At 32.7% G+C, this 13,832-nt stretch overlaps 2 protein-coding genes across 2 annotated transcripts in view; both read right to left on the reverse strand.

Annotated features, from left to right (window-relative positions):
* Nucleotides 1–13,832, reverse strand: part of LOC122633412 (NAD(+) hydrolase sarm1) — an 84,298-nt gene that overhangs the window by 45,339 nt on the left and 25,127 nt on the right. The window lies entirely within an intron of this gene.
* LOC122633351 lies at nt 3,719–8,073 on the reverse strand. Its single transcript, XM_043821145.1, has 5 exons — nt 6,140–8,073; nt 5,458–5,768; nt 5,009–5,346; nt 4,672–4,917; nt 3,719–4,570 (listed from the first exon to the last, which is right to left on the reverse strand). The coding sequence occupies exons 1-5, from the start codon at nt 6,577–6,579 to the stop codon at nt 4,340–4,342; spliced, it is 1,566 nt and encodes a 521-aa protein (XP_043677080.1). The 5' UTR covers nt 6,580–8,073; the 3' UTR covers nt 3,719–4,339.

The raw sequence follows: 13,832 nt of genomic DNA on the forward strand, positions 1-13,832 counted from the left end.
ATCAATCTATCCGAGTCGATTATTCACGATTCAGTAGTATATTACGTAAATCTTACGTGGATTTTCCGAATGATTTGAAAAGAAAAATAATCTAACAATGATTTACGATTACTCCCGATTATTTTTGACGTAACAAAGAAGAAGGGTATGTATGGGTTCACGGGGAACTCCCAATTTCTTAGTAAAACTCTTGAAGATGTTAAGGACCAGCCGAGGGTTTGCTTTAACAGCTGTTTCGATAATCCACGGAACGCAGAAAGAAAGACAGAGAGAGAGAGAGAGAGAAAGAGAGAAACATACGTTAAAAGGGGTCAAAGATATGCTTACGTAGAATCCTACGTCGATGTTCTGATTCCTGCGAACTTATGTGAAATTGGAGCGGAAAACAATTTTGTTGATGTTAGCAACACGTGAGTGACTCTTTACGTGTGACGTGTGAACGCGTATGATGAGGAAATAAAAAAAAAAAAAAAAAAGAAAAGAAAGAAAGAAACTGACGTACGGGCCAATAAACGTTAAAGTAACGTGCGTTCATTGAACGAGCTCGAAGGAAAGAGAAAAGAAAAAGAATGAAACTAATGACTCGAACGAAGGTGTCATCGTCCTTACTATTTTTTTCTTTTTTTTTTTTTTTTTTAATATTCGTTTATACAAAGTGATCAACGTTTTTTCTTTTTCAATTTAAATCGATTTATTTGTCTCTATAAAACGAAAAAATAAAATGAGGAAGTAAAAATAGAGAAAAGCGACGTGACTAATTTTTCTATGAAAGAGAGAGAGAGAGAGATAAAGTAGCGAAAGTAAAAAATCAGCTTCTTCGAAGAGAACAAAACTAAGAAGAAAATGACTCTTAGATTTTTCAAGCGTAGTCATTCGCAATTTTTCTATGAGATATAAATATTGGAAATAAAAAGAGAAGCAAAAAAAAAAAAAAAAAAAAGAAGAATAAATAATTCGTAGTATAACGAAAATAAACGATGAAGCAGACGAATTTTTTTTTTTTTTTTTTTTCTAGGAAACTGAATTAGAAAATTCGGTCTTTCGCTCTTACTTTGTTCCATTCTTTTGGGACGAAGAAAAAAAGAAAAGAAAAGAAAAAAAAAAGAAAACAATAAAAAAATAAAATAAACAAAGAAACAATTTCCAAACCATTCGGTAGGATATTACAAAGAAACAAGACTTAACGCACGTGAACGAATACTTTGCATTTGAAAGAAAAAAGAAACTAGCGATTATTAAAAACGTATTATTTTTCTTTTGCAATTTATTTTTCTCTCCCATTATCTGCATTTCTTCTCTCTTTTCTGTGGTAGTATCCTATTCGAGATACGAACTTTGACACTGTAAATCAAGGAAGAAAATAGGAGTGGCGATGGGAATCGGACGTCCATGAGCGTCGCGACGCAATTAATTTCGACGAAGCGCGATGATGGAGCCTTCTCCGTTACTATTTGTGACTTTCTCGAGGAAGAAAACGATGCCTTAGAAAAGACAGAATCGGTGGAGAGGACACAGTGACAGAGATAGAGACAGAAAGAGAGAGAGAGAGAGAGAGAGAGAGAGAGAGAGAGAGAAAAGAGAGAAAAAAAAGGAAAAAGGATTCTTCCAGCTCGAACGCTCTGCTCTTTGGCGACGCACAGTCGCGTGTATATTTATCCAAACCGCCAAACTCTGCACACGAGCTTTTTGCGACAACTACGAACTCGCGATCATTCCTTCTATTTACTTTCTATACTTCCTTCCTTGCTTTAAAACTATTACCGATGACGAAGAGTCGTCGAATCGAAAGTGTATTTAAAAAAAAGAAAAAGAAAGGAAAAAAAAAAAGAATGTATTCGTGTTTTTACGAACACATCTTTTTATATTTTTCTCTTTTTTATATTAATTTTGTAACGTGTCCTTTCTTTCTTCCTACGGTTTTTCTTTTTTTTTTTTTTTTTTTTTTTTTTTTTTTTTTTTTTTTTTGATAATTTTTTAGATAATTAAAATGAAAAAAAAGGGGCAAGAAAGAACGGATCAATTTTAATTTTCACGATCCATGTCTGTTTTTTAATCACAATTTTTCATTATTATTAGTATCGTTGTTGGAGAATATCCGTATCGTTCATACTTCTTGCGAATTTTTAGAATACGGATCGTATTTAATAGACAGTTAAATTTATAACTTCGCTTAGAGTAAACCAGTTGGATCAAGGACTCGCGTGGCTTTTTGATTGGTCAGTTGAGTTGACAATCGACACGAGGAGGATTATTATAAAAATGATGGAATGCAATGGTATTGGCGGAAACGTGATAATTTCATTTTACGATTGATTTATTCAAATTGGACATCGACGAAATTTCTTCATAGATATCGCGTTTGGACGGAATCAATTAAATACTGTTGATTTAATGCATCTTAATAATGTATTCGATGCATTTTATATGAGAGTCTTCTTTTCGATTATTTGACGCAGGTATAATGATAACATTTGTAGATAATTGCATTTGCAAAACTAATGGTATCGTATTATATCCCATATTATTTTTATAATAATAATAATAATAATTATTATTTCATATTACTTTAAAAACTCGCGAAATAATTTACATTAATTAAAAAAAAAAAAAAAAAAATTATATCCTATATACGCGCACTGTATTCAAGGAAGGAAATAAATTGCGTAAAAAAAAATCAAAAATCAAAAATAGAAATAGTAAAAACAAATAAGAAAAAAACGAATTACAAAATAAAAAAATAAGAGAGAATTGACTCGATGAGACATAAGAAAAGAAAACATCGGTAGCGAAACGTACGATTAAATTGCTCGACGAAGGTGAAAAAAAGAGAGAGAGAGAAAGAGAGAGAACGAGAGAGAAAGAGAGTAAGAGAGTGAGAGGATGGAGACACGAAGATCGTTAATGGCACATAATTCACGCGATGAATGCGAATTACTCCCCGTGGCTGTAATTTTCTGCCTTCTTTTTCTTATTCTTACATCTCACGAGCCATCTGTTTACTTATGTAATGCTTGTGCAATAATTACCGATCTTTAAGCAATTTACTGCCTCCGGCGCTACCGAACGATCTTGCAAAGAAACAAAAAGGATTTAACATTCTGGAACTCATTCTCCTTTAACATATATATACATATATATAGACAAGTAAATACATATATTGTTCTTTAATTTATTAAATATCACCATCGGAATATATGTGTGTTTGAAACTATGTTTTTTTTTTTTTTTTTTTTTTTTTTTTCATTACTTTAATATGACCTCTACAAGGAAAAAATTTCAATCCAATTAGAACGAATCATCATGCTGTAATAAGTTAATTAACATAGAGTAGAAAACAATATCGTTAAATTCGAAAGAATTTTCGTAGAATTGATTAATTTAGTTAATAGAATTTTCGTAGGAAATGTCATACGAGATATAATTTCTATCCTAATAGCAAAACTTTTAATTGGAAATATCAATTGGATAATCTCTATGCATTCGTATCTTGATCTGATCGATATTTTATCTAAAAATATCTACAAATTATTACATTTATATACAATATATAAAATAAAAGAAAAACAAAAAAAGATGATAAATGCGATGTAAATCTAATTTAAAAAAAAAAAAAAAAAAAAAAAAAAAAAAAGAAGAAGAAGAAAAAAAGAAATATGAAATATCGTATAAATCATTACAAAATTACGGATCTAAAAAATACACACACATACACATATGTATACAATAGTTTCCCCTTTCCCCTCGAGTTCGGACAATAAAATGTAATGTCATACAAATCGAAAGGTTAAAAATATAAATCAAAATGGTCGATTGGCGCGATAATTTAATATATATGCACGGTAGAAGTCTGAAATGGTTAATGGTTTAATTGTTTGGGTCAATCCAAACGATAAAAGATTAGTCACTATCAAGTTTCTGATTGAAAAGGACTATACTTTAAGGAGTTTGCATTTTATTTATTAGCTTCTATTCTATATATATATATACACACATATATGTATGTATGTATGCATGTATGTATGTGCAAATCGAAACACATTCGTAGCTTATTCAATTCGATAAAAATGTCTACAGATTTTTAACCTTGGAATAATCATGAGTATTCATTTTCGATGATATTTTAAACGTGCCACCCACTCGCAATTCTAAGAGTCATAAATTTCATTCTCACATTATTATTGTTTTTGCGATCTTATCGATGATGATATCGAGCTAATCGACGAATGTGCACTTACTGCCATGTGTAAAAACGAATCTACACGTCTTTCTGTCCTCCATATATATGTTTCCTTTTTTTTTTTTTTACACGGGCACAGACATACATTTCCTTCGTTCTAAGCTAATAATAAACGTTTTCTTCGTAATATTCTTCCTCCACCTCCTCTTCTGCCGCGTAATAATAATCTTCAATAACCTCCTTTTCCTCTGAGAAATAAATGGCGATCACTTTTTTTACCTCATCTTCGTTCTCAGTGGCATAATAGGGATTGATTCCAGCAAATCCTAAGAAAACTTCTTCGTTTATCTTTCGGATAACAACTATGAAGACCTCTGTCGTTACTTTCGGTACCTTTTATTTAATAATTTTATAAATAAATAAATAAATATATATATATATATATGATTGTGATGATATATATATGAACAAAGAAGAACGTGATCGTATCTAACTTTTCTTTTAAACTCTTCAATATTGTCAGCAATCTTTCGTATCAAGAGAGGATCGTCGTACAAAAAGGCACCAAAATATACAATGGCTTCTGAATAACTTTCAACGCTATTTTTCAAATCTTCAAGCTTTTTGGCATGATATTTAAAGGCACAAAAAGGGGCTGGTGGTTTTGCTACTTCGTAAGGATGATTCTCGGCCATGTATTCTGGGAATAGTGTTAGGAAAACGTGTACTTTACTTCTTGCCTAACAATCGAACGTAATTGTTGTTTTTTTTTTTTTTTCAAAAATATAATAATACATCGTATAAAACGAAGAACGTAAGAATGTTAGAAATAAATATGAATACATTAGAAGGTGCCCAAATAGGTGGATCGATTCTACTTGTATCTTCTTCGTCTTCTGGATCAGCCTCGTATTCGTAAAAATGTCTTTCCATATATGTACCACTTATCGAATCTCTTGGCATTTTGAACAAATCACCAACAATGGTTTTTCTATATGATTGAGTCTCTAACAAATCGTGAAAAAAATTTTCAACGTCGTTTATAGCTCTTACAGGACAATTTTCAGGTGGTACATCGTCAGAGCATACGTAAGGATAAGGAATAGGCCATTCTGTTGGCGGTGGTCTAGCTTTCAATCTAATAGCCATACATTTGCCATCGGTCAAGCCTAAAAAAAATAATCGAACGATCGATTATGAATAATAATATTCGAGTTACGCAACAATTGTTCTTTTTTTAAATCTGATATTCTTTCTTTTTCTTCTTCTTTACGCAACACCTGTTATAAGTTCGTCGTTAATTACGACGTTACTCTCGACGAACATTTTCTTTATACTATCCTCGTCAAGTTGAATCCTTAATTCCTCTTGAACATCGTATAATTGTCGGAGTAGATCACGTACCAATTCCGTATAAGGTAGACATTGCATTTTGATCTTTGGATTCCCTTGACTATCCTTAAATACCCATGGATACATAACAACGATCATCAATTCGCTAAGTTCCAACGTCATTTGTTTCATAAACCTTTCGTATTCTTCCTTCTCCTTAGTCTCTTTCTCTTCTCTCTCCTTATCCTCGATCAATTTCCTTTGTTAAATATTTTATCACTTATATATCGTTTTAAATATCGTTAAAGCGAGGAAATGAGACAGGATCGATTTATTTAATCCTAAGAAGAACTCTTTTCTTTTTTGTTCGTACGAAGAGGAAATAAAAAAGAAAAAAAGGAAAAAAAATGGCTACTTCAAAATCAAGATATGAATTGAAAAATATATTATACAAAAAAAAAATATATATATATATATAATATATAATATACTATAAAAAAGGGTACTTTAAAATAAAACTTTCCATTTATCTCGCACGTCTTAAACAATATTACAATAGAATAGAAGTTACTATAAAAAAAGAAAAAAAAAGAAAAAAAAAAAAACAGTAATGACATATTCTCGTTCCACCTTACGGCTTCCTCCTTTTGCCATCGTGCATCTTCTTTGGGACCACGTTGACTAGGAGAAATTTCCCAAGAAGGCGATATATCCTCCTGAACCCTTCGGAATTCGGTCAACAATTTTTTTTGCAATACCGGTGCGTCAGCACCGAATATCAGGTTAACCATTTTACCATTTTGAAGAAACATCCATACTGGTTCGCTCAAACCACGAAATCTTTGAAGGTCTTCGATCTCGTCGTTCTTAGCAATCGCATAGTTTATCGCTTCGCCTGCAATCTCCATTTTGATTTTTCGTAGGATACCGATCATAGCTACGCAAGGTCCACTCCAATCGGAATAAACGTCAACTACTATAAGACCTGGCCGTTCTAACAATTCTTGCCAATCTTCTTCGTTGTTAACCTCGCTCTGTAGCGCGACGGTTACTTTCTTGACTTTCGCCATTAAACGTTAACCTCTACTGTTAGTATTATTTTATTTCTTTTTTCTTTTCTTATTTTTTTATTTCTTTATTCGTTTATTTATGTTTCTTTTTATACGTAGATCCTCCTCGAGAAGAAGTCTCTCTTTCACCGCGTCTCTTCAATCTCGCAGAAGTCGAGGAAAGATCCTTTTTTCTTTATTTATATTTTTTCATTTTTCAATTGTTACTGCATAGAAATCTTACGTCTAACCTTTCACGTCGACTTCCTGTTCTTTTCTTTTTTTATTTATTTATTTATTTTTTTTCGTCGACGATAATAACCCTTCTTTCTCTCCTCTTCGTTTTCTTCGATTATAACGTTTTCGATCGTTTCAATAGAAACATTTTCTCTTCGATCGTCTCGTTCGTTTATTTATAAATCAACGTTATATTCTCAATTGATTTCTTATCGTACATGTATTCATGCACATACATACATACATACATACATACATACATACATACATACATACATACATACACATATTTCATATCAAGTCCATCCTTCTCGAATCTAATCGATTCGAGATCGGTTAACGCAAACATTCTGTAGCAAGCGAATGCAAATAACGTCGCAAGAGGCTTAATGACAAGAGATAAGAAGTCGCCCATCGTCTTTGAAACGTGCTTATGTTAGTTGCATCCTGCCGGTAAAGAGAGAAACGTTAAGTTAAGAGGAACAAGAAGAAGATGAAGAAGAAAAAGAAGAAGAGGAATAAGAAGCAAAAGAAGGAAGAGAAGGAAGACAGAGAGGAAGAAGAGAAGAGAAGGAGGACGAGGAGAAGGATGAGGAGAAGAGATCGAGGGCAAAGATAAGCTCGTTTGGATCTTTGCTACATCCCTTACATCCTGAGTACAACTTTTGACCGTACTTAATTCGTCTCGGACTTGTGATAATTAGTCAGCCGAGAGATGATAGCTTCAACGTCGAATTTGATAGACGAGAAAAGCGAGAAGAAACGTTGGGCCTGCCTTATGTTTCACACGGTTGCTCTCACCGATTTTTCTATCTCATACATATGTATTTCTATGCGTGTATGTATGTGTGTGAGATAGAGAAAGAAAGAGAAAGAGAAAGAGAGAGAGAGAGAAAGAGAGAGAAAGAGAAAGAGAAAGAAAGATAATAGTAATTAATCACGACTCGTTACACAAGTCGCTTATGAATGATTTATAAGTCGACCTTTTAAGAATAACAGAACGATCTCGCGAAAAAGAGTTCGTCACCTATATCTCTTATACACCCACAAAGATTAAACTTTGTCGATGCATCGAATTGCATCGATTTTGTTCGTTCATTCGTTTATTTATGTAGTTATTTATTTATTTATTTATTTATTCTGTCTTTTTTCTCTTTTTCTTCCACTCATTCCACCGATCGCGATCGCGATTTCAAAATTGATTAATAGAAATAATAGATATTTCCATACTGAATGGAATTGTTTTTTTCTCTCCTTCTGTTTTTATTTCTTCTTTTTTTTCTGTTTTTTTTTTCTTCTTCTTCTTTTTTTTTTTCTTTTTTTTATAGTTCATCTCGCATGTGCGTTAGATCGATCGTAAAACATCACTTTCAAATGTTTTCTGTGGATCGCTGTTACATCACACGAGTTATGTATGTATGTACGTATGAATATATATGTTTGGATATGTGTGTGTACGTGAGTATGCACGTATTTATTTATGTATGTATGAAAGTATGTATGTATGAATATACCTACTGGCTCGTAATTAACGCACGGAAATAGACGCAAGGACGGTGCTAATTTAGTCATTTCAATCACTTTCGATATCCGTCTTGATTAATGATCACGATGATCTTTCAAACTGTTTTTTACGTCTCGATTATTACGAGCTTGGAATTACTTTCTATCCTCGTTGTCTCTTTTTTTCTCTGTAAAATATATATACATACATATACATACATACATACACACACACGCGCGCGCACGTACGCACGCACGCATTTATTTATTAATAAAATTTATGTTTTTGGTATTCATTTAGAGGGAAAATAACATTTATTTAAGATTTACGATCAATCATTATAATTTTTTCCTCCTTCCTTTTTTTTTTTTTATTCTTTCTTTCTTCCCTCTTTTCTCCTCTTCGAGATGTAAGTACGTGCCTAAGTAATTTTGTAATGTTGCAATCCTTCTCAAATTTCGCATATAGTATACTATAATATCGATGTGACGAAAGCAAACCAGAAGTAAATGTTTTGCAATAGATTGCAATTTTATTGGCAACTCGCTTGCACGGCACTAAACTACGCTCATGGAAAAATCTTGCAGATACATTTCTTTTTCGTGTTTTTGAAAAAAGAAGAAAAAAAAAAAAGAAAAAGATTCTTCTTCTCTTCCTTTTTTATCCTTTGTTTCTTTTTCTTCTTTCTTTCGAACAACCTTCGTGCATTCATATTTAATTTCCGTAACGTCTTATCGATTTTCTTTGACCCAGTTAAAAAGATATACGTTCTGTTTCTCTCTCTCTCTCTCTCTCTCTCTCTCGCTTCTTTCAGAAATTTCCACAACACAATTTTCTTCTCTCGTCTAGGATGTTCTGTCAATCAACGATTAGATTGACGCTGGAGCCAGCACGCTCCGGTAATGGACTTTACGATCTCCATTGACGCCATTCAAGATTGTATGGGTTACTTCAATGGTCTAGTCTAGACTTTTTTTTTTTCTTTCTCTCTTTTCCTTTCTTTTCTTTTTTCGGTTTAACCTGGATACAAGAAAGACTACTATAAAGAAAAAGATAAGAGAACAGATATATATATATGTGTGTGTGTGTGTGTGTGTGTATGTATGTATTTACGTATGTATAAATAGATAGATAAATAGATAGGTAGATATAGATAGTACCACAGAAACACTTAGAATTTACGAGAAAAAATGCAGGGGATTAGCAAACGACAGAACTATAAAGACAAATAGTAGAGAAACGAGCCCAACGAGAACTAATGGTTTATATTTGCATTGGTCATTAAGACGAATTGTAAAAGTTTTGTCGGAAAGGGCGAGGAGAATATAAACCGAACGATATGGCCAATAATTTTTCAGATAGTTTTTAGGTCGAAAGTCATTCACTTTTGTTTCTTCTATTCTTTCCTTTTCTTTTTCTTTTCGACGAAAAGCTTTTCCTTCTTTAGATGTTTTTATAAAAACATACTTATTATATTTCTTCGATGGAATACCTGGAAATCTTTTTATTATCATCATTGATGTATAATTTATTCAAAAAAAAAAAAAAAAAAAAAGAGGAGAAGGTACGTAATTCTCTTGCAAATTGCAATGAGACTCGTATGCCCGCTAAACGATGCAACTTCAAATCGTCGATGTCTCTATTCTAGCACAGTAATAAAACTATGAATTACGTTCCCGACAATGGCGTCGTTAAATCGATCGTTCGATATCATTTCAGTTGTTCTGACCTTCGAGTAAACGCCTTCGCGAATCGGTAGAAGACGTGATCGTAAAACGATATGATTCATTAAACGACTAGTTTTGTTACGATAATCGAATCGTTTGTTCATTATTCTGCGACAACTACGAAGAAGTATTTTTTTTTCCTCTTTTTTTTTTCTTTTTTCTTTTTTCTTTTTTCTTTTTTCTATGCATCTAAACGACGAGCAAGGATTCTCTTCGCTATTTTTTTCCTTTGTTCTTCTCTCTTTCTTCCTTTTTCTTTTTCTTTTATTTTCTTCTCTCTTTTTTTCTTTCTTTTCACTTATTTACTTTACCTTCAAACACGATCGTATCTTTATATTACGAACGTGCCTTTAGAATTTACTATATATCTATACGACAGTCTTATTATTATCAAAGACTGTATCACGCGGGCAATGTTTGCAAAGAGGGCCATGTTGGCAACGAAAACGATTCTTAAGTGGAACAAGCTCGATTCTGAGAACACCGAAAGTAGTACTGCCAAAACACCTGTAAGGATTCTTGCTATGTAACACTAGAAATTTATTAAAAACTATTCGAACTATTCCGATATATCGAATGAGATTATTTATTAAAGGCGAACGAAATGTTAAGGACGTACGATTTCATTTGAATCGCGAGTTGATTTTTATTATTTGCAAATTGTTTCTTAACGCATCGGGTTCAAAGATGAATAAGTAAACAAATAAATAAACAAATGAATAGTTATTGACATATAATTCTTTTTTTTTTCTTCTCTCTCTCTCTCTCTCTCTCTCTCTCTCTCTTTGCAAAAAATAAGATAAGCTAATAAATCAACGATAGAAGAAGATTCTGTTATTTAATCCGATAAATTTATTTCATTGCGGAGTTTTCATTGAGCCGGCAGACTCGAATAATAATTGTACCGTTTGTTATTCGAGTCAGAAGTCAAAAAGCGCAAAGTCGCGAAGTCGTCGCAAAATCTCACGGAAAGGCGTTCCAGTTTACTTTCTTTCACGATTACGAATCATCGCAGCAGTTACTTTCTGACTAACGATCGTGGGACTTTCCACGTTTCTCCGCTACTAGCCAGTGTAAGTACGTACGACAAATCGTGTCAGCCGTGCATCGCACGATAATCAAGAATATGAGTCACGCTCGAGCGTGTCTCGTGAAAAGAGGCTGAAAGGCGTGTCTGTTATGTGCGAAAAAGGGTGAAAATATTTTTAATACCAAGCACGAGATCTTGCAAGAAATAAAAAGTAAAGCAAAAAAAGAAAAAAGAAAAAAAAAACAAAAAAAGAAAGGAAGAAAGAAAGAAAACAAAAATAGAGGATGAACAAACAACGACAAGAAGAATAAAAAAAAAGATTTAACGATGTAAAATAAGATACAAGCGACGTTATCATTTTTCTCGACGAGAAGACACTTTTTGTATGCCCTTCGAAAAAATCGCAGATGAGAGTCCGATAGAGAAAAGAAAGAAGGAAAGAAAGAAAGAAAAAGAGAGAATGCAAGAAAGAGAAAAAAAACTTGACAAAGATTTAAAAAAACAAAAAGATGAAGAATAAGAAGAAGAAGAAAGAAAGAAAGAAGAGCAAAATAAGTACGGACGAAATAATTTCTCTTTTCTTAATAAAAAAAAAAAAAAAAACAGAGCAAAGAAACACCCTCGTTAAATCCGAAACAATTTTTCTCTTTTCTTTTCTTTCTTTTTTTCTTTTTGTTTCTCACGCAGCATCCGTTTTCTCAGTATACACAACAATAATTAACCTGAATCGACTCCTTGAGACCCACGCTCAACTACTATGGGCGACGACGACGACGACGACGACGACGACGACATACTCGTTTCTTGCTCATTACAAAGGAGGAAGATAAGCTTGAAATATGCAGATCGTGCTTTTAATCGAGCCTGCAACGGATACTCGGCTCGGCTCGGCTCGGCTTGGCTTGGATAATTATTAATAAGCCCAGCGTACTCGCGCCTCGTCGCGTTTTGACGCCGTTTTCTAGGCCGACTCTAAGAATCAAAGCAACACCGCCGACGGATTCCAAGGAATTTCAAATGGACAAGAAGAAAGATGTACTACTTCCTCGACCTGATTTCCAACAAATTTTCATTTCCAACAAAATTTCATTTCCAATTAATTTCGTTTCTATTTTATCCACTATTTTATCCTTATCGATCTCCGTAAAAAATTGTCCGATCACTCGACATTATTAAAAAGAACCAAAAAAAAAAAAAAAAGAAAGAAAGAAAAGAAAAAATGTATAATACCTTTCGATAACAATTTCTTTCTTTCCTTTTCCCTTTTTTCTTTTTCTTTTTCTTTTTTTTTTTTTTTTTAATTACGAAATATATTTCTTAACAGCAAAAAATTATTCGATCACTTTTTTTACTCGATTTTTTTTATTCGATCACATTATTTCATCATTGGATATATATATATATTTCTCTTTTTCTTTTAATGAAATAATATCGAAACGCGATATAGGATTCACGGTGGAGAAATAAAGAAATAAAAAATAATAACAACGATCGAATTGAAGTGGAAACATTCGAATTTCCTCGGGCTCGAACTGTTGCATGTTCTTCAATATATTTCTCATCGATGGAGAGAAAAGAAAAAAGAAAAAAAAAAAAAAAAACGAAAAGAAAAGAAAAGATGAGAAAAGAAAAAGAGAAATATAAAAGAAGCTACAGAGTTAAAAAAAAAAAGAAATTCTTTAGGAAGAAGTTATGGCATATACATAATAGTCCTTCACACGAGCTTCTTTTTACTGCAACGTCCTGAACATGTACTCCCCGTAATTAACTGCTGCAATTTATCTGACCACGTAGAGGAAGAATAATGAGCAAGGGCCGAGAAACGAAACGTCGGTTCGTCGGTTGATTAATTCGTAAGTTAAATCATCGTGGGGGGTTTGAACGGAGTCTAGACAAAAGGATGATGTATACGGATCAGGTGTTCGAAGGAGACATACTTATACTAAAGGGGTGAAATGATAAACGAGTTTTTAACTCCTTACAAAGAAGATGCAAGGCTACGTTCGAATCAAATTAATAAATTAATCTAAGAGTACGAGATGTCATTGGAAATATATTTCATATTGTATTTTTGTTTGAAAAAAAAAATATATATATATATGTAACATAAATCGTAGATCCCCTATTCCAAATATCAATCGTGAAAAAGTTTCTTAAATAATTATATATATTTCTTCTTCTTATTATTATTACCATCATTATCATCATCATTATCATCATCATCATCATTATTATTATTATTATTATTGTTATTATTATTATGATTTATAAAAGATAAGTCACAAAGACGAAGACTTTAAAGATATTATTAACTATGATTATGCTAATATGATCGTTTATAAAATCTTATGTGACAAGATGAAAAAAAAGAAAGAAAGAAAGAAAGGAAAAAAAAAAAATAGAAAAAGAAAGAAAAGAAAAAAGGAAGGAGAAAGAACGAGATACTATCAGGAATGGTATGTATGTTTATATGTGCGTATGTACGTGCTGGAGGACTCGTATTTCCTCTTTGACCTCGTAACCGATTCACCGGTCAAGGATCAAAGACTGGCCATAATCGCGAATAATCGACGACTATGTTCTACGATGAAGATGCGAATGCCATTGTGCAATTAATTTCAGTCGGCTAAGATACAGACAGAGAGAGAGAGAAAGAGAGAGAGAGAGAGAGAGAGAGAGAGAGAGAGAGAGAGACAAAGAGAAAGAGAGAGAGAGAGAGAGGGAGTCTCGTAAGTAAGTCTCGTGTTCACGTTTGATATTATAATCACTTCCTGGA

This window comes from Vespula pensylvanica, chromosome 12 (assembly GCF_014466175.1).
Source record: "Vespula pensylvanica isolate Volc-1 chromosome 12, ASM1446617v1, whole genome shotgun sequence".
Classification (NCBI taxonomy): Eukaryota; Metazoa; Arthropoda; class Insecta; order Hymenoptera; family Vespidae; genus Vespula; species Vespula pensylvanica.

Coding starts and splice junctions, on each gene's coding strand:
- LOC122633351 (XM_043821145.1), bottom strand. CDS start 6,579: ATGGCGAAAGTCAAGAAAGTAACCGTCGCGCTACAGAGCGAGGTTAAC. Junction 5,769..6,139: donor CAAAAGGAGGAAGCCGTAAG/GTGGAACGAGAA, acceptor TATTTAACAAAG/GAAATTGATCGAGGATAAGG. Junction 4,571..4,671: donor TTGAAGAGTTTAAAAGAAAA/GTTAGATACGAT, acceptor ATTAAATAAAAG/GTACCGAAAGTAACGACAGA.